Source organism: Hibiscus syriacus, unplaced genomic scaffold (genome assembly GCF_006381635.1).
Source record: "Hibiscus syriacus cultivar Baekdansim isolate YM2019G1 unplaced genomic scaffold, ASM638163v2 tig00113724_pilon, whole genome shotgun sequence".
Lineage (NCBI taxonomy): Eukaryota > Viridiplantae > Streptophyta > Magnoliopsida > Malvales > Malvaceae > Hibiscus > Hibiscus syriacus.
In genome coordinates this window covers 158561-184379 of record NW_024063470.1, presented here as the reverse complement: position 1 = coordinate 184379, position 25819 = coordinate 158561, and the positions used below count along the sequence as shown (strand labels likewise).

Sequence of the window (25819 nt, the reverse complement as noted above, 5' to 3'; positions counted from 1 at the left end):
GGTTAGAAGATGAGCAAACGTAACAACAGAGAATTACCACCAAACAAAAGAATCAACGGTACATGTTGATTTATAGACAACTATTCTCCCCCACAGTTGAATTACCAGTGCAAATCCACAACAAGATGCATACATATATAAGCTCTTAAAACACCTCTTTGTGGTCACCATTATCACTTTATTATCGTCCATTTGGCTTCCTCTCTTCTCTTTAGCTGCTTTTTCTGCCATCAATGGGGTGTCAAGCGTCAAAGCTATACCGTAAAAAGGATAAGGTGCAAGCTAAAGTGATGTCTCTTCTCGGACGGAAAATGGATGTGTTTAAGAGACGAAGGAGCCACTCTAGTCTTTCTAAACAAACGCTGCTCAATCCTGGCTCCGAGAATGCCTCCGTATCGTATCGAGGACCTGATGATGATAGCATCGGTCTTCGAAAATAGCAGTCGCGGTTTTTGATAACGATGTTAGAGAACATGATAGTAAGAGAAATGGGGACGATGTTGAAGCTCATAAGTCAATAGATAAAGAGGACTCGGCATGGAAAAGCAAACATCGGAAGAAAAAGATAATAATAAGACTGTTGAAGAAACTGAGAGGTTAAACAAAGAACGGTCTGCTAATCTCCTTTGTCCCGGATCACCAAGTTTTAGATTTTACCTTACTGATAACGACAATAAGGAAGAGGATTATTCGAGTGAGTTTATTTCCTTCCACTTTCCATACCAATGTTTTATAAACAAGCCGTGATTTATTTATTTTTTTGGTTTTTAATGCACATAGGCAAAGATGATTTGATGATCAAAGGGCCGTTCAGCGATACCGATGCCATGGAACCCACAACATCTACCCAGTTGACAATCAAAGGGTCGTTCAGTGATACTGATGCCGTTGATTTCGAAGGGTCGTTCAGTGATACCGATATCGATGATTCCCAAACATCTACTGAGGTAATTAATGATTCGAATTGATTTTTTGATCTGCAATTGTCACTAAATACATTAAAAAAGAAGCTAGAATCTGATGGATTTCTGGTTGTTGTTCTTACAGGAACAGGGAAGCAAGATAGGAAGAAGAGGGATGAGGTTTAGAAGGGTGATACCTATGGTAAGACCTGTAAAGAACTTTCTCAAAGTTAAATCATGTTATTATCCATCTTGTGGTGGTGGCCAAGAGCTTAACCAAACTGAAAAACCAGCAACAATGTAGATTAAGGTGTCAATTAAATGTAACTGAAGAGACCCAAATGCTGTTTCCTTAGTTACCAGATAGGAACTGTATGCAACTGATAAACTCAAATGTAATGAATAGATTACAGAATATGACAGCTAAAAGAAATGAAGGGAAATGCTTGAAATGTCGAATGCCTTAAAGGTCTTGAATTCAGATCTAGTGGTACCCGTTGGATCCTCTCGGATCTTGGCAGTTTGATCTCTGCATGCCGACACCGCCCACAGTTATGTAATTCCAGAAACACAAAACAGAAATTCAATCAGGCATTATTCTTCTCCATACAATTCAGACTTCGATTCATTACAAGGTTAGGACTTAGCATACTCGTAATCTTCAAGAAAAAAAAAACAGTATCAGCAACTCAAAGCTGCCGTTTAACAACAAAGAGCAAATAACAAGATTCCATCGTCAAGCAGAAATTAATATGCATAGTCGACAAAAAAGGAGAATTTACGGAATCAGAATTCAGAGTAAACAAAAACAGCTTATATTCAGATATAATCCTGAGTCATTGTATATTGTTCAAGTTCACCAGGTAGGTGAAGAATAGCTAAAAGATGTAGAACAATTGGCAGCTCCAGCACACAGATCAGCTGGACAAAAGCTTTTCAAGGGCCAGGTTTTCATCACCGCCAACGGCTTCTAGAGTACTTCTCACCAAACCATCAGGAAAACCCATTTCCACGAGTCGTTGCACCTGTACCCATCCAATTTCTGTCTTAGCTAATTTAGTTCATTAAATATAAAATTTGACAATATTGATCCATTAACAAAATATATATTCAGAGAATGCATCTGATACATGGAAAATGATGTCACCTCTTGAGAATTTACTCAAGAGCATACTTCGCAAGAAATATTTACTTGATTCTACAAATATCTAGGTAAATAAGGAATATGAACCTTTTCCTTAACCCCTAAAGAAGATGCCTTGGCAAAACTTTCTGTCCAGTAACGAGCTGTACCGACAAATGTCTGATACTCTCTAAGATACTGCATCACCAAAAAAAAGGGAAAAAGATAAGTAGCTAGCTAGAGTGATAAAGACTAATGAAAATTATTAGAAAAACAGGCATTGAAGCTGAACTGATGACATACATAGGTAAAATAATCTACAAACTTTGCACATTCAAATAAGGCTAATAAAAATTTTAACAATAAAACATTTTATCAAGAAGCATAGGAAAGATTAGACATCGAGCAAACCAAACCTGTTGAGCTACTACTGCATCTTGAGGATCATCAGGTTCAGGAGCTGAGAGCAAAGCTTGAATGGAAAGAAGGGCTGTCTTAAGGGTGAGAGCAGGGCTCCACTGGTCCTTCAATATATCCAAGCATATTGCCCCACTTTGACTGCTAATGTTCGGGTGCCTTTGGTGGGTCGTAGAACAAAAGAAAGTTTCAAGAGTTGATTGATCATTAGTGATGTCATCTCTATGCATCAAACATAATAGACTATAACTAACCAACACTTGACTCCTAAATTCAACTGCATTTCTTTATAGTGTCGCATTCAAAAAGGGTCTTTAGAAATTGACATGCAAGAACATACTCAAGGGAGAAAGACAGTCGTATGCACTAACTCAAACTAGTTGAAATGACATGCATTGGCAATTGAATACATTTTACTTTTTCGTTCCTCCTTTCAAACATCCTGCAACAACAAGAACGCTTACACGTGGTGCTGAATATCTATTGCGCAGTAGAAGACAGGACACTGTTTAACATGTTAAGTAGAGTTTTTCTCTAGAAATGGAGAAAGCAAAACCATGATTTCAATAAGATTCCATTCAGTTTCAGCTAGCACTGAGTGAGAGAGCAAAACTGTGATTCCAGAAAGAGTTTGCTCAGTTTCAGATATCAAAGTTTGTCATCAGTGCAAAAGGCTAAAAGAATTGTACAAGATTATCAATCGTTTCATCCTATCAAGTCATATAAGGAACAAAGCACAGCAAATAACAAAATGGCCTAAAAACTATGATTATGACCACAATGGAATTAAGAGCAATGAACCAGCTTCTTCACTCTTCATAGGTCCTTTTTTTAGGGACACCTTAGACCATTTTTAAATACAATCTTTACCGCTAATCTATCACACCCACATTGTACTATATTACCATAAAATCAATTCAACTATCCAGCACAATCAACAAATGAATAATAGATGTGCAGATCAAATAAGATGGTGTTTGTTCTTTTTCCTACCAAACTTTGGTCAGAAACTTCATTTTTGGAGGCTCAAAAGGATAACCATCTGCAAAATAGAAACCAATATTCAATTATACATTCCATTTCAAAAACAGCAACTTCTACTTAAACCATCACCCAATTGAAATTATCTATTGATATTACATTCAGATAAACGCTCAAAATTTAAACCTGGACAAAGTTTCACTATTTCTCCGAAAAACTAGACAACAAAAAACCCATTATACTAAGCCAAAATTCTAAACTCAAGAGGAACAAAATCAACCCTAGAATAAGAAACAAAACAAAACCCATGAAAATGGAAAGTAATTATGAAATACCAGGCAATGTGATATCGATTTCAAAGGAACCGCCTTCATAGGGAGTGCCGAGGGGGCCGGGGATGATGCCAGTCAAGCGAGCAAGATTGTCTGATTTTGGAGAGACTCTAATGCCCGAAGAGTCTTTCTCTCTGCCACATTCTTGTAGCTCCTTTTGAACACGAGCGAAGTCTATCATCTTCTCTCAATTCTCCTCCTTCGATTAAAACCCTACGCCCCCAACAATTAAAATGTTCCTCCTTTACTCTTTTTACGCTTTTAGTCCTTTAACTCTCGCCCCCTATCTTTGTCGATTGCCTTTTTTTCCCCTTAAAAAAAGTGAGATAATTAACTATTTAGGAACTTTATTAAGTAACAAGGGTTGAATCAAACTCAAACTCAAACTCATTGTTAATTTAATTAAAATGAAAATCTGTTTTAAGGAGTAATAAATAATAATTCGTGTTGGAGTAATTCATTTTTGTATTAATGGAATAATTCAATCATCAAGAAAACATAAATACGAGCATGACTTTTATTCCATTTGACCCAAAGTTCAAATAATGCAAATAGTCTGTATGCGTTTTTAGAAGATCTAGTTTATATGCTTGTCATTATAAGATAATATAATGTATAGTTGATTTTTTTTTAAAATACCACGTCAATAATTCTATTAAAATTTCAACAATAGATTATCAAAATAACTAAATATAATATTAGATATAATGTAAAAATAATAATAAATGATCAAAAAAATAATAATTATAGTAGAAATACTAAAAGTGTAGTTTACTGTATAATTATTCACATACAAACATTTGTTCGACCGTAAAAACTCTTGAGCATGCTATGGTAAATAATCACAATTATACAGAAAAGAAGTCGTCATATACAAAAAAAATATACCTATAAAGACATCACTAATAAGTCCTCGTTGGTAATGATGACTTAACAAAACAGCTTACAAATCTAACGTAATTTGATGAAATTGTATATGAAATTTTGCACAACGTGTTTTGAAAGCTCTGCTAAGATATCATTTCTCTCTCCAAAAGGAGTTTGTTTTTATATTCTTAAATCAATGGACATTAAAAATTATTTCTCTAACAAAATTATTATTTTTTTCTATGTAAACTCATGACCTTTTTATTTATGTAAACTAGTGCATATACTTCTACCCAGCAAGCACCTGTAGTACTCTTGTTGATGGAGGTATATGTTTTTGATTTTGTGATGTAGTCCTTCTGGTTACACGCTGGTTATTTGAAATCTTCCACTTCCCTTTTTCTACAAGGAACTACGACACTGCATAAAGAACTGGAGGAGTGTGTTGCAAACTTTGCTGGAAAGCCTGCTGCTGTAGTCTTTGGCATGGGCTATGTGACAAACTCTGCTATTCTTCCTGTTATAATTGGAAAGCTATGAACACGCTGTTAGCTTTTGAGTTTTCATGTGAAAGTTCATATATGATCTTTCTTTGGGTTATTGCTTTCTGATTATTGTCATTTTTTCCTTGCAAATATCAACAGGGAGGGTTAATTATTAGTGATTCGTTAAACCACAACTCTATCGTCAATGGTGCTCGAGGTTCCGGAGCTACTATCCGAGTTTTTCAACATAATAGTAAGTTTTGTTTGGTATTTGAAACTTAGTAAATTTATTGACATATCATTTTGATGATATAAGCAAATCACTCTTTCCGTTTAGCTCCTTCTCACTTGGAGAAAGTTTTGAGAGAACAAATTGCTGAGGGGCAGCCCAGGACACACAGGCCATGGAAGAAGATATTGTTGTTGTGGAGGGTATTTATAGTATGGAAGCGAACTTTGTAAGCCCCCTGAGATTGTTGCCATATGCAAGAAGTACAAGGTAATGCAGTTGATATAATGATCATGTTCTCATGATAATGCATTTTGGCTTGTCCTTGGAATAATCTATCCATGTCCTTTTTATCTTGTTCTTAAATTGTTTCCTCTAGTTATAGACTTTTTTGGCTACATTTATTTATGCATTTTTAGCCATCATCTTTGTTTTGTGTCCTAAGTATTGTGCGTTTCCCATTTACTTCAGGCATATGTTTACTTGGATGAGGCTCACAGCATTGGGGCAGTGGGAAAAACAGGAAAAGGAGTATGTGAACTCTTAGGAGTTGATACTGCTGATGTGGATATCATGATGGGAACTTTTACAAAATTCTTTTGGGTCTTGTGGTGGTTATATTGCTGCATCCAAGGTTTGTTGCTTTTGGTAATTGTTACCTTCTCTGGAATCTGGATCTTTTGAAGCCACCTTGTATAGTCAAGTTGTCATTTTTGTTATGTTCCATTTATAGTTGAGCTCGGTTCTGATGGTCATGGATATTGGTTCTATAAATCTCATAATTAACTTGTTACTATGTTAATTTCAGGAACTTATACAATATCTTAAGTACACACGCCCTGCTCATCTATATGCAACATCAATATCGCCTCCAGCTGCACAGCAAATTATATCTTCAATAAAGGTTATTCTTGGAGAGGATGGTTCTAGCAGAGGTACGCACATCATATTTTTTTTCTAAGACCGCCAAACTTCTACTGGGATATTCACATTTGGATCATCATTTCATCTTGTCATGACCTGAGGAGGCCTTTGTTTTTTTTTTTGGTATAATATTAGGGGCTCAAAAACTAGCAAGGATACATGAGAATAGCAACTTTTTCAGGTCAGAACTACAAAAGATGGGTTTTGAAGTCCTTGGAGACAACGATTCCCCTATAATGCCTATAATGCTTTATAACCCAGCAAAAATCCCTGCTTTTTCTCGAGAGTGCCTCAAGCAAAATGTGAGTTTAAGCCAAATTCAGCTGTCCATGAGTTCACATCAAAATATCTGCCATTCTTATTTCGCTATTTTACTTCTTCCATTCGTTATTTTTATATTCCCAGTGCCTGCATCACTCTTAAGCGTGAACTGTCCAGTTATTGAAAATGTAATCCTTCCATCACAGGTTGCTGTTGTTACGGTTGCTTTCCGTGCCACCCCACTACTTTTGGCCAGGGCACGTATTTGCATTTCTGCCTCGCATACTAAAGAGGACCTTCTTAAAGCGTTGGGGGTAATTACCGGATGTGGTTTCGTCTGCTTGATTGCTTATTTGCACGTATAAATGCACAGATTACAATTTGTTATCGGAGTTTTCGGATAGTAGGCAGAATGTGACAGTTTGAATCGTTATCTGATATTGATAATTGTAATCTATCTGATGGCAGGTTATCAGTGAGGTTGGCGATTGGGTGGGTATAAAATACTTCCCTGCTGAGCCTAAGAAGCAACTGCAGCACCAGCACCAGCAACAGCAGCCAGGTGAAGACGCAATAAAGTTGGAGTGATAGGTTTCGAAAACTGGCTGAAGTTGAATTCTCGCTATGGTTTGAGCAGGTTCTGTAGAATGTATAACTAGCGAATTCCTCATCGGTCACCTAGGTTGATTGTTGTAATCTCTCTGATAATCAGGGGGGAAGTTTGTTTATAGAACCAGTAGCTTGGATATCCTAAGTTTCTCCTACGTGTTTGTAGCAGTGCTCCCCCCTGTTTTGGGCATCTTTCTCTGGATTTTATCTATTTAATTGGTGTATAGGGTACAAATCTAATTCAATTCTATCATCTTTTTTTATTTGGGGGCCAACCAATAGGATACTATTACATTATCAAGATGTTTATGTAGGAGTTTAATTGAATTGACTCCATATTGTAAGAAACTGGGGTCTGTTTCGAAACTCCACCCAAACCGGATCGAGTTCAATGAAAACATATTTCAAATATATATATATATATATATATATGGAAATACATGTTTTAAATTTATTGAGTTTTAAATGATAGAATCTTGTATCAATCGTATATCATAATATAATATGATATCGATCTAAACATATTGAAATGATTGGAATACAGAAATCAACCGAAATAGAACTTTCACTACTTGATACCGGTCTAAGGCATGTATAACCAATTCGGCTGATATCAATACGATACTGATTATCATGATTTAAACTCGTGTTTCAAGTCTTCTCCAACATTAATTAAAATGATATGCATGTTACAGAAAACAGTTAGACTCGCAAGTCTATGGGAAATCAAGGCATTCCTCCTTTGGGATGAGAAATATAATCTATGGTCATCTGCAACTTTAATGGACCGATCAATTGAACATATGACAATGTGTAATGGGTATTAGCTAAAATGCAGTAGAGTGCAAGTTTAAAACCAAAAGAGTTATTCATCAAACTAACTTAAAAATCATCATCTGCCCAAAAAATGATGGAACCCAATAAAATTTACTGCAAATTTAATTCCATGCAGAAGCATTCATGCCTATAATAAACTTACCATCCTCCCATGTTAAGTGAATACCTGCAAGAATTTAATGTTGGTAATGCAAGAATTTACATTGCCAAGCCAGGCTTAGCCACTTAGTAGGAAGCGGTTTTAACAGTCATCACCAAGATGGAGATTATTTCCTGTCTGCATATATATTTATATGTACGTATCTACATGTATATATCATACATGTTTTTAACATATGCTACAAAAATGCTAGCTCTATTCTTCTCGGCATCTCATTCCCGGTTCTAGGTGAACAGTTGGAAGTCGAGAAGAAATGAAAAATCTTAAGAGTATTCCAATACAACAAATTCATGCACATGCTCGCAAAGAGATCCGCTATAACTGGCTTTGGTTTTAAAGCTCTAAATGAAGGCGAAATCATGAGTGGTGTTTGATAAATCCCACGGTAGGACCAGCTAGGCAAGACTACCAAACAGATCAACATAAAACTTGACAGGAAAAAGACAAAAGTCCGGGAATAATTAGAAAACTACACGCTAAATTGCCGAGATTCTTGGAGGAACCAAGTTTCATATAACAAACTTGGATTTCCTTAAAGAGTTATGCCAATTTGAAAGACCACATAGATTAAGCTTTCCTAGGTTGCTCTTCTCCTCTGTAATACATATTCACAATTCATTAGTTCAAGAAAAAAAATACAATTATGGTAATACTTCGACGTGTATTCTTTGAGCACCGAATCTAATTTTGTTTGTGTTTTCTCTCCTTCCATTTTTGCAGAACCAAGTTCTTTCTATAGACCAGAATGTACTCAACAAAAGTTACAAAACAATAAATACCTTCCTAATTAATGAAAGGGAACGCACAAAATACGTCAGCATCAAATCAAATAGTGTATTTTTCTCATTCTATCATTGTTTCACAAGCAAATTTATTACTAAGGTTTTCCGGGAAAAGATGAGAAAAAACGTTAATAGAGTTTAAATTAGAATTAGATATCCATAGCATGAATTCTAGGCTGTAGAAAGTTATGATATCCCTATACATAATCAACACAAGATAATGCACAATAAAGCCTAAACCGATAAGAATGCTCAAACGGTTAGAAATATGCCTGAAACAATTATCGATTAGCCAACTAAAGATTCAAACATCTATAGTTATCATAAAACACAAGATGCAGAATGAAAGGGGACTTATGGGTAACTAAATCAAAGTACCTGAGACGTGAATAAATATACTCCCAACAAGATAATCTCCATATAACCTTATAACAACATATTAATGATGCTCAAATGGAGAATCTTACAACAATTTCTAAAGAAATACTTCTTGAGAAGCCCTTGATATCAATCTTCAGTACCAATATGTCATGATAATCAGCATATAACATTCATTTAATCGCAAAAAGGTAATAAAAAGGAATGAGAAAACCATAAGAATATGATTTAAATTGCCTTACTTCTGTCAAATCACTTTCCTTTAACCAAAAGAAAAGCTGCTATTATCTCATTGTTTTCAATTAAAATTCTCAACAAACAACAGTTAGCACAATGCACTGCAAAAAAGGTTGCAACAATAACAAAAAAAATCCTACCAATTCTCCTGCATTTCACTACAAAAAAGAAGGTAAACATACAAAAGGCTTCTTACATTGCCATGGCTGACAAGACTCTGCTTTCAGAAACTCTATAACCATAGCAAAATACATCACGAAAAGCCTTTACCAAGCATCTGGATCGCACAAAACATTTTCCTTCGAGAACCAACTGCATTTATTCCCATATCCTTCAAATCCTCTATTGTCAACAAAGGCAAAATCTCATCATCCACTTCATGGATCTTGAAAACCGGGGCATACTGTCCTAACCCCAAACTGTTCAACCATACTTTAACTCCATCTTCCTCGCACCACCTTATTTCGGTATGGGCGGATGGCCCAGATAACATGACCCCATCCGAAATCCGAGCCCGAATTGGCCTCCTTCGGTTACTCCCGTGATAAAGAACTTCCCTTTCATTGTCATTGGCACGATTATCCAAAGAATGTACCGGACTCAGGCTTTTCATGGGACTTTCCGAGTTCTCCAAGTCGAAATCATTGTTATCGTCGTTGCCACTGTATTTTTCCCCTGTTTCCACATTATTGTTGTTAATGTTGTTGTTGTTGCCGTCGATATTGAGGTTTCCTCCGCTGGAATCGTCCAATTTGGTGGCCCAATTGGATCGAACCCATTTCGTAGCAGGGCCACGTTTTTTGGAATCTTTTACTCTCCAGCTACCAATCGCAACGCCGTCTAAATTGCCGTTGTTGTTGTTAGCTTCTCTTTCGTTGTCGAGGTATCGTTGTTGGCGTTGACGTCAGTGTTGAGATTGGTTAAAGCGCGACTCTTGGACGACTTATCAGTCGCAGCGGCTACTGAGGTGCATAACGAAAGATGGGATTGGTTTTTCCATTGCTTGGAAGCGGCACCGGAGGCTCCGGAGGAAGAGGAGGGTCGTCGGAAATAAGAGTCGTAAGGTTAGTCGCCGCCGATGTCGCCTAAGCGAACGCTGGTACGTCGTTGGCGTTTGGACCCAACGGTCTCAGATGAAGCCACCCGAGGAGTCCTTCGACGCCGTTTAAAGGGGCGTCTGATTGCTGTACATCCACCATGTTTTTTATTGATCCTTTTCAACTCTGTCCCCGCCCCCCGAATTCGTGACGGGGAAGAGAGAGTGAAATAGAAGAGGGAGAGAGAGAGACTGTGGAATTGAGATGCTGGGATAGTGGCACGTGTTCTTAATTTTCTTACTAAAAAATATATCGATTTTGTTATTATTTTTAATAAAATTTGTAAAAATTATCTAAAATATTATTATTTTTACGTAAAATATTAATATTTTTAATATTTTTGAATATTTTTGGTAAAGTATCTAATAATAACAAAATCGGTAAAAAAATAATTTTTTAGGTAACGCTTTACCAGATATGTTAACAAAACCAGTAAAACGTCTAATAATAAAAAAATCGATAGAAATAATATTTTTCGATAATTTTTTACCGATTTTGTTAAAAAAATAATAACAAAACTGGTAACGTCTTTCCTTAACCTTATATTAAAACTGTCGCACATGAGACTTTACCAAGACCAACTATATACTTTATTCGACTTTAATTTGGTTTTGAATTATACCGATTAAATGTGTAAAAATTTAAAAATCATGATTATTTAAATTAAATTACTTTTTATTAGTCTAGGTTATTAATCTGATGATATTTGTTTTAAAGACTTTCAATAATATTATAATAAACGTTAGACCTCTAGAAATAACATGTGATCATTGTTTTGTCGCAAATTCTAATTTTAATTAATTGTTAAGTTAATTATACAGTTCAATAGTCATTAATCATATAGTTTATTGATTCTACCTTTAACCCAATGATTTTACTAATAAGTGTTTGTGCAATTGATAATAAATCATACAATTGAAAATTTTTAAAATTGATTACCATTTACCAATGTAAATTGTTATAATTTCAGAAAAGTATTAAATAGTAAAAATAAGTTGAAAATGTTATCTAAGGATCATTATTTATTAATTACTTGGAAAATTTATCCTTTAAAAAATATTTAAGGAAAATACTTTGAAACTAAAAAATAAAGTCCAATAAAAAATTCAAAATTAACATGAAAAATTAAACCTCTCTTTAAATGCCAAAATGCATGCCAGCCATCAATAAAATAAAATACTCAGCTCTTGAGAGCATTCATCAAATAGTCATTATCATATGACCATAAATTAGAAGACCTAACAGCATACAAATTCACTACTGGGAGTCTTATTCACACAAAAAGTTCAGCAACTGAATGATTCAATAGTCTTTAGATTCTAACTAGAAATCAACAGACTTTGTCCGGATGAGATTTCAGCAAAATTCATGGGGCATCCAATGTACACAAACAATGAACTAAATCACTAGAATGCTTACACTTTAAATTTCATGGAACACCATGGTTTGATATATAGGCACCAAGTGTAAGTCTTGGGAATTAGAAACCCTGCTTAGTGCTTCTAATACGACTTCATGAGTTCTCATGAATACAAGTTATACACCCTATGTAACATCCTAAAATCCGGGTTGATAGATCGGATCGGTGGTTCGGTAAATTTTTGAGATTTTCGAAAAAGTCATAATTTTGAAAATTTTTAAAGTAAAAATTATTTTAGAATATTAATATCGATTTTGACTTGGGTTAATTGAGTGACTAAATTGAATAAGTTTAAAAGTATGACTTTAGTAACTAAAATGGAATAAGATCGAATTATTAAAATCTATGAAGCGATTATACCAAGAGTTAATATTTTCTCCTTATTTCCTTATTTTATTGTGAACTTAAATTTTTACAATCTTCTTAATTTTTAATTTCTTTATTTTGTTTTTAATCCATTTTTAAATGATTTTAATATAATTTTTCTTTTTATCAAAATTTAGTTATAACTTCCCTAATATTTTTTTTCTATTCATCCAAACACGTTCATTTTCTCTTGTTCTCTCTAAAGGCTAAAACCTTCATCCACTTTTCTCTCAAATCCTTCGCTAATTTTTATTTAGATTCAATCCACTTCCAAACTTGATTTTTAGTCTCTCATTCTCCTCCTTGCCTTGGCTTTGCTCTAGCTTGGTGGAGTTCCTTTTTCCTTTATTGATTATTATTCTTCGTCTTCAACAAATTTCCAGCAAGGTAAACTTTGGTTTCTTGGTTCCTTTATGCTTCGCCGATTAAAAATACCATTTCTATATTGAGTTATGATAGTTTCATTGAGATATTGATTTTTGAGTGATTAAAAATGATTCTCATAATTAATCAAAGAATGTCAAGTTTACACCTGAAATTTGTGAGAAAGGATTGCAGAAGAAGAAGAAAGGTGGGTTTACAGAAAACGGATTCTTAATTTTCATTCATAGCCTCAATTTTTCTTTCATTACATCCTATATATTGCTTAGATAGACCAATTATTTAGTTACAGCTGTAATATTCTTTCTAACAAAATAATTATCTCTGCCCAGCTCAGTTTTGGCCCGTTTCATCCTTGCTTACTGAATTCCTCCAGCCCACTTGTCCTCCTCATCCCATTTGACATTCCCTTTGTCCCTTGCCCACGCCAATATCAGATAAAAATCAGGTAATAATTTCTAAATTCCCAATTCATTCCTCATTCCCAAATTCGTTCCTCATTTCCCCCATTTCTTCATCGCCAATCCCTAATCCGTGACCCAAAATCCCTAATTTTCCTTCCAGGGCCATGACAATACCTCCTCTTGCAGTCGATGCTTGTCCCCAAGGATCGAAGTCAGGAAATTGTGATTTCAACACTGTAAAGTCTTCCCATGTAGCATTTTCTGGTCCCAAATTCGCCCATTGTATTAACAATTGAGTTACTGCCTTTTTATCTTTCTTCACCATTTGTTTGTCTAATACCACAACTGGATAAACACGAACCTGTCCATCCACATTAACTTCTGGTGGATCTCGAGAGGTAACTGTCTTGTTCCCAATCTTCTTCTTTAATAAACTAATATGAAAAACATGGTGTATCTGATACACCCGTCAGGCAATTGCAATTTATAAGTCACTGACCCAATCCTTTCGATGACTTTGTAGGGTCTATAGTACCTCGCAGACAACTTCAAATTTTTCCTGAGGGCCACTGAGGTTTGTCTATAAGGCTGTAACTTGAGGTAAACTTCATCACCAGCTTGAAACTCTCTATCACTTCTTTTTTTATCAACATAATATTTCATGCATTGTTGTGCCTTATCTAGCTGGTCTTGTAAAACAATATTCATATTATCCCTCTCTTGTAATAATTGCTGCACATCTGCTACTTTAGAGTCCGTCAGCCATGTCATAGTAGGGGGAATATATCCATACAAAGCTGTGAATGTTCCCAAAGTAGTATAGAAACTTGTGTTATACCACCATTCAGCTTGTGATAACCACTTACTCCAATTAGTAGGCTTCATAAAACACATTCCACGCAAATAATGTTATAGGCACTGATTTAGTCTCTCTATTTGACCATCAGTTTCTAGATGGTAAGATGTAGTGAATAGGGCAGTAGTTCCTAGGAGCTTCATTAATTTGTCCAAAAAAGGCTGGTAAAAATTTTGTCTATATCAGATATAGTTATCTTTGGTTGCCCATGTAGTTTATAAATCTGATCCAAGTAGATTTTAGCTACATCTGCTGCAGAGAAGGGATGCACCAAGGGTAGAAAATGTGCATACTTGGTAAACTTGTCAATAATAACCTGGATGCAATTATACCTGTTAGAAGTAGGGAGACCCTCAATAAAGTCCATTGTAACAAATTCCCAAGCTTGTTGAGGAATTGGAAGGGGTTGTAATAGTCCTAGTTTTAACACATGTTCAACCTTTATTCTCTGGCAGATATCACACTGCTACACAGTTTTTAACCATGTTTTTCATCCCTTTCCAATATAAATAAGATTTCACTCTGTGGTAGGTAGCTTGTATACATGAATGACCACCTTGTGGTAAGTCATGTAGAGCTTGTAGAATCTTTTGTCTTAAAGAACCAGTTTCCCCAATATAAACCTTACCTTTATATCTTAGGATACTTCTGGAATAAGACCAGTCTACTGCCTCTTGGCTGGAAATAGCTAAATTAGTAACCATTTCAGCAACTAGGGAATCACCTTGATAACTTTGTTCAACTTCTTGAACCCAAGTAGGAATGACAACAGTAGTAGTAATTTGCTGTAACTCTACTTCCTCCTCAATAAAGCATATACTGCCAAATTGTGTCTGCCCTTCCTGTACTGAATAACATAATCCAGTCCCAATAATTTTGTAAGCCCTTTTTTCTGTATTGAAGTAGTTACCTTCTGTTCCAGCAAATGCTTAAGAGCTTCATGGTCTGTTTTAACAATAAATGGCCCTCCTTCTAAGTAATGTCTCCATTTAGAGATAGCCATGAGTATGGCTAGGTACTCTTTTTCATAAATGGATAGATCCAATTGCTTAGGTCCCAATGCTCTGCTTAAATAAGCCACTGGTCTGCCTTCTTGAGACAAAACTACTCCTATTCCCCTAGAACTTGCATCTGTCTCCAAACAAAAACTTTTATTGAAATCAGGTAATGCTAGGACAGGAGCATGACACATTGCACCTTTTAAAAACTCAAAAGCAGCTTTACTTTTCTCTGTCCATTGAAACTGATCATTCTTTAACATAGTAGTTAAAGGCTTAGCAATCTCTCCATATCCTTTTATAAATCTCCTGTAATACCCTGTCAGCCCAAGGAAACCCCTTAAGGATTTAAGAGTTTTTGACAGCTTCCATTGTTGCATGGCTTGTATCTTTGCTAGATCAGTAGCCACTCCCTGCTTGAATATAATATAGCCCAAATATTCCACCTCCTGTTGACCAAAGAAGCATTTTGTTCTTTTAGCAAACAGTTGATTCTGCTTGAGGACTTCCAAAACAGTCTTAAGATGCATGACATGGTTCTTTAGATCAGAACTGTAGATGAGTATATCATCAAAGAAAACTAATACAAATTTTCTTAGGTAATGACCAAACAACTTGTTCATTAATGCCTGAAAAGTAGCTGGGGCATTTGTTAATCCAAAAGGCATAACCTTGAACTCAAAGTGACCATGATGAGTCCTAAAGGCTGGTTTAGAAATGTCTTCAGGAGTGATTCTAATATGCCAATACCCTGATCTTAAATCCAATTTAGAAAAATAGGTTGCTCCAATCAACTCATCCAACAAATCTTCCACTACAAGAATTGGAAATTTGTTTTTAATAGTTAAGGCATTCAATTGCCTATAATCAATACACATTCTCCAGCTTCCATCCTTCTTCTTGACCAACAAACAAGGAGAAGCAAATGGGCTTTTACTTGTCTGTATTATGGAAGAGGACAATATTTCCTTAATTTGTTTTTCCACTTCTGACTTCTGATGATGGTGCATTCTGTAGGGCCTAATGTTCACTGCTTTTGTACCATCTTTTAGTGTAATAGAATGATCATGTTCTCTTGGAGGTGGTATCCCTTTTGGTTCCTCAAAAACAGCTGAATACTCCTCTAATAAACTCTGTAATTCCATGGGTACTATGTTAGTTCTAACTTCCCCACTTAGCATAAAAATTTCCCCTGTTCTTCCCCATCAATTTCTGCAACTTACTGTCTGATATCACTTTGACAGTAGATGAATTCTGTTTTCCTCTTAGAGTAATCTCCTCCCTATCTTTTTTAAAACTCATGGTCATATTATTGAAATCCATCAGTAGTGGACTATACTTTTTCATACAGTCCACTCCTAGCACCATATCACTTCCTTCTAGAGTTAAAACTCTGAAGTCATGTTCAAACTGAGAACCTTGCATTCCCCATTTTAACTTTTTACTCATGGTTGAACTGTACAAATTTTCACCATTAGCAACTGTAATGGTCAAATGATGAATTTGCTCCAATTCCACTCCTTCTTTGGACCATTAACCAGTTATAAAACTGTGTGTGCTTCCACTGTCTATAAGAATGTTTAGAGGTCTCCCAGATATGTGTCCTTGAATCCTCAATGTACGGTGGCCTGTCTATCATGTTATAGCATTTATAGAGATTTTCATTTCTTCTTCTACAGGGTTTATTGCAATAGCCTTATTATTTCCTGTTTTTAGAATTTCAAACTCTCCTATATCCTCCAACTCCTCCATTAAATTTAACTGTTTGACCTTGCATTGATGTCCTGGACTAAATTTCTCTCCACATTTGTAACATGATCCATGTGTCCTTCTATACTCCACCAATGATTGTTTACTCTGGTTCAAATTCTGAACAACTCCTTTTTGTGATTGATTCAAATTAGTGTGTGGAACCTTGTAGTTGAAGCTCTGTCCTGTAGATATTGCTCTAGGCTGGAACCTCAGTTTCCTGTTTTCCACTTCCCAAGTCAATTCAACTAATTTAGCCAATCTAAAAGCAGTGGCTAAAGTTGTGGGATTATGAGTTTTAACCACGTACTTAATTTCTTCTTTCAATCCACTCAGGAAACTTGAAACAAAATACCCCTCCTCCAAAAATAGACTATACTGCAACATGTAAGACCTCAACTCCTCAAACTTCTCATGATAGTCTTCTACAGAATTCTTTTGAATTAGCTTATTAAACTCTTCCACAATGTCATTACAATTCAGATCACAGAATCTATGGCATATCTGCTGTAAATTCATGCCAGTTCACCTTATGTTTCTTAGCTATATAGCCATCAAACCAGGTCTCAGCCTTCCCTGTTAAATACAGGGTAGCTAATTCTACTTTCTGACCTTCAGGTACTCTAAAGATTGAGAAATACTTCTGACATTTTTTACCCAGCTTCTAGGATTTGTTCCATCAAACATTTGGAGTTCTATTTTTGGTCTGAAAACATAAATTGAATGAACATCTTCCCCAATGGATGATTTTCCCATTTATGTTGTGTTTCCCCCATTTTTAATTTTTGCACATCCAAACTAGCATGAGTTTGATTTTCACAAAGTGGAGGTGTATTAACATGTTTAGGAGCTAATATTCCAGGTTCACCAGCCTTAAATGTATACTTCTCATGCTCACCAAGAACAGTAACCAAACATGGAAGCTTACCTTCATCTTTGTTTTGTTTTGCAACTGCTGGTGGTTGACTTCTTTCTGACCGAGGTGAATCTTTTTCCTCAGCTGCCTGATTGGTCAGCTGTAGGATTCTCTGCAAGTAGCCTCTATTTTCAATCACCCCCTCTTCCAATGTTTGTATCCTTCCTTCCAGCTCTGCTTTCTGTCTAGCCCACCAAGATGGTAAGGCCTCTTCATCCTTAACCTCTATTGCTTGTTCTTGTACCTCCACGGTTCCAGTCTTTTTCATCTTTTTTGTTTTACCCAGCGTATATACTTGTTTGGGATCACTAACTTAGCTCTGATTACCAATTTTCAGGTTTACACCTGAAATTTGTGAGAAATGATTGTAGAAGAAGAAGAAATGTGGGTTTACAGAAAACGGATTCTTAATTTTGATTCATAGCCTCCATTTTTCTTTCATTACATCTTATATATTGCTTAGATAGACCAATTATTTAGTTACAGCTGTAATATTCTTTCTAACAAAATAACTTTCTCTGTCCAGCTCAGTTTTGGCCCGTTTCATCCTTGCTTACTGAATTCCTCCAGCCCACTTGTCCTCCTCAGCCCATTTTCCATTCCCATCGTCCCTTGCCCATGCCAATATCAGATAAAAATCAGGTAATAATTTCTAAATTCCCAATTCGTTCCTCATTTCCCCCATTTCTTCATCACCAATCCCTAATCTGTGACCCTAAATCCCTAATTTTCCTTCCAGGGCCATGACAAAGAACTATTTCTTTCAATGATTTGGAGGTTTTCTTGTGATAAATTAGATGTTAATGATGAGGTTAATATTGTATTAAATCAAATTTTCAATCGGAAATAGATTTCACATCGATTTCTTTGAAATAAACTTAGTTTTAACGTTTTTAAAAAAATTCAGGAATGACCTTGGTTGCTACTAATTTTGGATGGTTATTTGATGTTTAGAAGGTGGAAGGAGGTTGTGTTAAAGTTGTGAAAAGTTTCGAGTTCAAGAACAATAAGATTTTTCGAAAATTTCGGTGTTCTTCGATCTATTTCGTAGCAGATTTTTTTGCTCTGTTTTGGATACTTTGGTAACACTCTTTTGAGGTTTCTAAGGTGTTCTTTGGGTCTATGATGGAGTAAAATTGGTGCACTAATGTTTGGTGGTGTTTTAACATGAGTTTGGATCGATTTCATGTAGTAAAAGTAATATAGGTGAGTGGTTGTCTGTTCTTTTATAATGAGCATCGATAACGTTAATTGAAGGTTAGGATGATAAGAATCTTAGTGAAATTTTAAGAGAGAGACAATATTTAAGTTAGCATTGGATTCGTTTATGTGAACACATTATGATGATAATTGTGCATGAAAAGCATGACTATACATGAGCATGATGTGTTTTTTTTGGATAAGTAACTTATATTTCATCCAAAAGAAAGCATCATAGCTGCTACAAAGAATACAAAGAACGTACTAGATCAGACCCCAATTAGTGAACAAAAACCTATTTGCATCATCGATCCTATGTATGTGATTCCTATACAACTTGATTTTTACAGCCTCTTTAATCCTATACATAATTGTATCAGCAGAACGAGTATATCCTCTAAAGCACCTATGATTACGCTCCTCCCAAATGTAATATAGGAAACCAGACCAAGCAAGCTTGAGAATTTGCACCCGGAGGGATTTACCTTTCAAGTTCACGACTAACCAGTTAAGACATTCATCCCAGGTTTGCATGTCATAGCAGATCCCACATGAAGCTGAAATAGATCTCCAAACTTTCTTAGCAAAGAAACAGCCTGTGAAGAGATGGTCCCGGGATTCCAGACCAGAGCCACACACAGCACAATCAGTTTCCAAAATCAAACCAAACTGAGCCAACCTATCTTTAGTAGGCAATCTGTTGAGGAAGACCATCCACGAGATAAGGGAAAACTTGGGAATATAACCAGGGAACCAAACGATTATGTGCCAGTTAACCTTCTCCCTACTGACTCTAGTGTTATCCCAAATCCATCTGCCTTTAATTTGGCCCCAGACAGTACCAGGAGGAAACAATCTCCTTGCCTCATCTCTTAGCCTCAACAGCTTCTTCATAATCCAGCTGAAGTGGCTTTTACAATCAATATCCCAGAAGCTCACATTTTTAAAGCAATACTCACGAAGCCATGCAATCCAAAGAGAACCATTATTAGCCATAATGTTTTAATAAGAACAAAACAGGTTTTATTCCAGAGAATAAGGTCCCTAAGCCCCAGGCCCCCCTCTGATTTCAATGAACAGATCTGACTCTAGTCCACACGAGCTCCTCTAGCAGGGGAGTCACAGCCTTTCCAGAAAAAACGCATACAAATCCTCTCTATGTCCATAATAATCCCTTTACGGAGGATGAGTTGTCTGCTCAAATAGTTAAAGATATTGAAAAGAACAGTCTTAACAAGTTGTAATCTTCCGCTAAAGCTAAGTTTCTTAGTAGTCCATTGACTAAGCTTGCCTTTAATTCTCTCCAAAACAACAGCACAGTCCTTACTAGTGAGTTTACGAGTAACCAGGGGTACCCCAAGGTACCTAACTGGGAGATGAGCCACCCTAAACCCAGTAACCGACTGAATCTGATTAAGCAAATTATCATTCAAACCACAAGCATAAAGTTCAGTCTTCATTGCATTCAACTTAAGACCAGATAATTCATAAAAACTCTCCAAGGTGCTCAGAACACCCAGAATAGATTCAAGGGAGCCATGATAGAACACTAGTAAGTCATCCGCAAAGCAAAGATGAGTGAGGGAGAGCCTCTTACATTTAGGATGAAATTTGAAAATTCTCTGTCTGGCAGCAGCATTCAAAAGAGATGACAGTACATTCATCACAATGACGAAGAGATAAGGGGATAACGGATCCCCTTGTCTAACACCCCTTGCCCCCTTAAAGAAGCCCACCAAGCTATCATTCAAACAAACAGAGTACATACGGGTAGAAATACAAACTTTGATCCAATTGCAGAACACAGAGGGAAGTCCCATGGCCTCAAGAACAGAATACAAAAAGGACCAACTGACAGAATCAAAAGCCTTCTGCAAGTCAATCTTGATTGCACATCTAGGAGAAAGACTCTTCCTAGAGTATCCTTTCACTACCTCCCGAGCTAAGAGAGTATTATCAACTATATTCCTTCCTTTGACAAAGGCAAACTGATTATGGGAAATCATACTAGAGAAGTAAGGAGTAAGCCTATTAACAAGTATTCTAGTGATTGTTTTGTAGACCACTGAACAACAAGAGATATGCCTAAATTCTTTAGCCAAGCATACATTTAATGACTTAGGGACCAGAACTAATGCAGTGGCATTAAATGCAGGCAACAAACAAGAAGTTTGGAAGAAGTACCTTACAGCAGCAATGAAATCACTGCCAACAATGTCCCATACAGCTTTGAAGAAGCCAGCAGTGAACCCATCAGGACCTGGGCTTTTGTCCTTTCCCTGCCTAAACAGGGCTTCTTTGATCTCAACATTACTTACCTCTTTGATTAGATATGTAGCAACATCCTCATGTAAAGAATAGTTCAGCAGATTTCTCAGATTACCAACTGAACAACCTTTAACTAAAGGATCAGGGGAGCCAATGAGGTTAGTAAAGTAGCCCACTAACTCAGCAGCCATTCCTTCAAATGAGTCATAGGTCTGCCCAGCCTCATCTTTGATAACTCTAATTGTGTTCATTTTCTTGTTAGATTGGACTCTCTGGTAGAAGAACTTAGTGTTCAAATCACCATCCTTAAGCCAATAAACTTTGGCTCTCTGTCTGAAGAAATCAGATTCAACAATCTCCAAGTCAACTAAATCAGCATTGATTCTTCTTTCTTCATCAATGCTTCTCAGATTTGAAAGGGACAGATTACGAATTTGCATTTTCTCCAGTTCGTTCCTTTTGGTCCTGACTCTGCCAGAAATATCAGAAAAATATTTCAAGTTGAACTCCTTGAGAAGAGGCTTAAGTCTTCTCATCTTATTGAACAAGCAACACATGGCAGATCCGCTACAATAATTCTGCAAAGAAGCCCTGACAGTATCTAAAAATTGAGCATGCCCAGTCCAGCAGTTAAAAACTTGAAAGTACAAGGTCTCATGGCCATAGCAGCCTTGTGAGTCCATAGAAGTCCAAGACAATGATCAGAAACACCCTGGGCCTTGAATTCCACAAAGGATTCTGGAAAGTCTAGTAGCCATTGATCATTTACCAAAATTCTGTCCAATTTACGGGCTAAGAAGGCATCCTCTTGTTTGTTGGACCAAGTGAATGGAGGCCCGAGAAAAGGGTGGTCCATAAGGTCAAGCCCCTCCAAACAGTCTTGAAAATCCTTCATATCAGGGGTGCAATGGACTCCCATGACATCAAAATCAGAGCTCTCCTCAGCCTTGGCAATGATATTGAAGTCTCCCCCAATCAGCAAGGGAGAGGAACCAATAACATTCTCAACAATATGCAAGTAATCCCAAAGAGCCCTTCTAGATACACCAAGGTTACTACCATAGACAGCAGTAATAATTGTGTTATGACCACCAACAGTCCCAATGATAGAGATAGCTTGGTCACAGCAGCTCAGAATAGAAAACAATAAGTGCTTCCTCCAGAAAATCCACAGTCTACCCCCATCAGCATAATTGTAATTCTCCACAAAATTCCAATCACAAGATAGAGCAACAGTAAAATTAGCAGAATTAACCCGTCTAATGCGCGATTCCATTAAACAGAAAATATCAACACTATAAGACTCTAACCTCCTCAGCACCTTCAACTGTTTAAGAGGGTTTTTGATCCCCCTTACATTCCAAAAACTAACAATCATTAAACTGGGATTTGTTGGGCACAGTTGTCAGTGTCTAGATTAACCACTGAACTCTTGGCCTTCTCAAGATGATCCTTCTTCCTCGATTTTATCTCATTGAGAAGAACAACCACACCCATAGAGGCAACACGAGCTTTCCTAGGAGCATCAGCCACAACCTACTTTACTTGAGGAGCCAAAATTATCTTTTGTACTACCCTTTACCTTCTTTTTAAGAGAGTCCTACAGAGAAGGAAACTCCCCAAGAGGAACAACTCCCTACAGTTGTTGGCTGTCACCCTTATCTGCATCACCATGAGTCAACCCATACACACCAAAATCAACCATCTTCAGAGTCTCAGAGGACAGCATATCACTAGAATCTGCAGTACATTCTTCATGGTAACCTCTAAATTGGGCTCATCAACCTCCTGCAATGCTTGCATTGTAGTTTCCATAGCTTTACCAACATGCAATACCATATTAGTCCCCAAGTCCTTGGAATTATTAACACTGCCAATAGGGAGATCTGAGCTAGACGCCTTGGAAGTCCCCTTTGCAGCATCATGAACAACAGCCAAAATATCCTTACTAACAGATTCAGAAGCACTGATGTCTTTCCTTCTCCAAACTTGTACCTCTTTAAGTTTTTGAGGAGGTTGCCTTACCTCAGTACAAGAATTTGCAAGATGTCCAAAAGTCTTACATTTAGGACAACATCTAGGGATCCAAGGTACAAAAACTCTAACATTCACAGAGGATCCATTCTTTAGGAAGACATGAATAAACTCAGGAATATCAATTTCAGCTTCGATCTCAACACAAATCTTAACAAACTCGAGCCTCTGTCTTGAAGCCGTTATAGAATCCATGTATAAGGGTTTGCCTATAGCACTGGCTATGTAGCTAAGCCCCCTCTGAGAGTAGAGCTCTAACGGAACATTATAAAGTTGTACCCAAATAGGGATAAAGGAAAGATCGAAGCTAAATTTCTGCATACCAGGAACCCAATCCCTCAAAATTAATGGTTTATTCTGGACATGCCAGGGTCCATTTTCCAGGACACACTCCTCAAACCAACATCCAAGAATGAAAAAACACGTAGAGATTAGGGCCTACGAGACTAACCTTAACTTGCGACGGTTTACCCCAAATTATTTCAATAATTCGCTGCATAGAACCAAAGCTCGGGCCGAAATAAATTACCCACCAGAGCATGGTTCCAGCAATACCATCATTGATCTCAGGCGGGGGATTGATAGTAACCACTCCATCCCGAAGCTCAGGAGGGAAGAATCGAGCGATTGGTCCTTAGATCCCACAAACAAATCCTTCCAATCCATATTAGGAGAGCTCAATTCCATGCAATCAGCCAGCAAAAAGACCAAGAACACCACCACAAAGAAAGAACGGAACAAGAATTAGAAGAAAAGAAGAAAAGCTGAGAGGCCATTAGACCTGCTAACGAACGCCCAGAGAGCTTCCATTTTCTACATTTTTATAACCAGTATAACGACAACTTGATTTTATGAGCATAATGTTACCTTGTGATGCATATACGATTTTGCAACTTATGTTTGTAAACTATTATGAATTTAGTTATGGACAAATAAAGGCATTTTGTTGTCCAAGAATAAGTGGAGACAATTCACTATTCTATTTGGGTTGATTATGACAACGCTTTAATTTGAAAACTATGTTTGGAAATGAATAAGTATATGTTATGCATCACTTGGCAATTATTCTTGGTAAACTTGACTTAATTAACAATTATTCTTAATGGGACCTTGGATATAAAAGGCATACCTAGGAATGAGTATTCAATGTTTCAAAAGTGTGATTATAAGAGATACGAGGTAAGGTTGGTACATTGAGTTTTGCTCCGATAAGTATACGAGATAAGGTTGGTGCGTTAAACTTTACTCGAGAAGTATACGGGATAAGGTTGGTGCATTGAACTTTATTACGAAATGTGGAAGTTGGGACCTAAGTGAGTCCAAATAAAATGAGTGTTGGTGCATGTGTGATGTTTGCATTGTGATCATGAGATTATCAAACATGTTATAATATGGAAAATAAGTTAAATGTTGTTTTAAGTGTAAAAAATCTTGTTGCATTGAGATAAACTAAGTTTGAGATATATATAAAGATTGTACAATGTTTAAGATAGTTTCATTGATTTTACTATGTGCATTACAATCGAAGGTATATGCATTCACTTGACTTTAAGCTCACACTGTTGTACAAATTTTTGAAGAGAATTAAAGATTGGTCCGGTGGTGTGGAAGCGTTGTCCGATGGTGATAAAATAAGACTTGATTTTATAAGAGTATGTGAACCATGTTGAATTTGAGGCAATGTGGGGAAATTATGTTAGGATTTTTGTTAAGTTTTGTGATGCCAAGTATTTGTAAATATTATGTTGATGGTTTGGTCTTTTGAAGTACTTGATAGCATGTTATGTCGATGATGATATTTTGGGACTTGTTAGTTGTGGTTTTCATGTTAGGTAGAATACCTAAAATGTTACTATGAACTCTAACAAGTGTTTTAATGGCCTAAACAAGTTAATTAGAGTGAGCATAAAATGTTAGAGCCTTAAAATACATGAAATGAGAGATTTTGTGCCATTTGGTTAGTCTTTTGAAGTACTTGATAGCATGTTATGTCGATGATGATATTTTGGGACTTGTTAGTTGTGGTTTTCATGTAGGTAGAATACCTAAATGTTACTATGAACTCTAACAAGTGTTTTAATGGCCTAAACAAGTTAATTAGAGTGAGCATAAAATGTTAGAGCCTTAAAATACATGAAATGAGAGATTTTGTGCCATTTGGTTAGGTGACTTAGGATAAAGTAGGTTGTTTATGCAAAATTGACTTTCGATGCAATTCTATTATGAAATGTTGATCGATATTTGAAGCATGCTACAAGTGTATTATGATATGTTAGAGTGGTTTGAGCATGTATATGCATGTATCTAGACCTTAGGAATGACTAAATGGAAGTTTTGTTAACTCGTTCTTGCATGTTCATATGAAATCCTATTGTTATTTAGAAGAAGGATCGCTCCCATGGAGAAAAGATCGATCCTTTGCCCTAAAGGATCGATCCCTAACTGTGTTACAAATGATCAATATCTTCGTTGATATTCGATGAAAAATGAATCACTTCATTAAAAATTAAGTGTTCCTAAATCCTAATTTGGCCCAAGAAGTTTATAAATGTGTAAATGGCCCAGAAAATGATTCTTTAATACTTTTTGATTAGCATAGGATTTGA

The 25819-nt window shown here is 36.3% G+C and overlaps 1 protein-coding gene and 2 pseudogenes across 1 annotated transcript; 1 reads left to right on the top strand and 2 right to left on the bottom strand.

The window, feature by feature from the left end:
- Positions 1-1694: 1694 nt before the first annotated feature.
- LOC120187296 (ubiquitin-conjugating enzyme E2 27-like) lies at positions 1695-4036 on the bottom strand. The gene is made up of 5 exons (XM_039191041.1): positions 3759-4036; positions 3436-3484; positions 2442-2601; positions 2134-2223; positions 1695-1927 (listed from the first exon to the last, which is right to left on the bottom strand). The coding sequence occupies exons 1-5, from the start codon at positions 3934-3936 to the stop codon at positions 1820-1822; spliced, it is 585 nt and encodes a 194-aa protein (XP_039046972.1). The 5' UTR covers positions 3937-4036; the 3' UTR covers positions 1695-1819.
- A 695-nt stretch (positions 4037-4731) lies between these two features.
- Positions 4732-7255, top strand: LOC120187215 (annotated as a pseudogene).
- A 2246-nt stretch (positions 7256-9501) lies between these two features.
- LOC120187214 lies at positions 9502-11454 on the bottom strand (annotated as a pseudogene).
- Between the last annotated feature and the right edge of the window lie 14365 nt (positions 11455-25819).

Bases quoted from the DNA above. Each gene is read 5' to 3' on its own strand.
- LOC120187296 (XM_039191041.1), bottom strand. From the start codon at position 3,936: ATGATAGACTTCGCTCGTGTTCAAAAGGAGCTACAAGAATGTGGCAGA. The intron at 2,224-2,441 runs GTTTGGTTTGCT...TTGGTGATGCAG, and splicing joins ATGCAGTAGTAGCTCAACAG to TATCTTAGAGAGTATCAGAC. The intron at 1,928-2,133 runs GTTCATATTCCT...GGATGGGTACAG, and splicing joins CTTTAGGGGTTAAGGAAAAG to GTGCAACGACTCGTGGAAAT.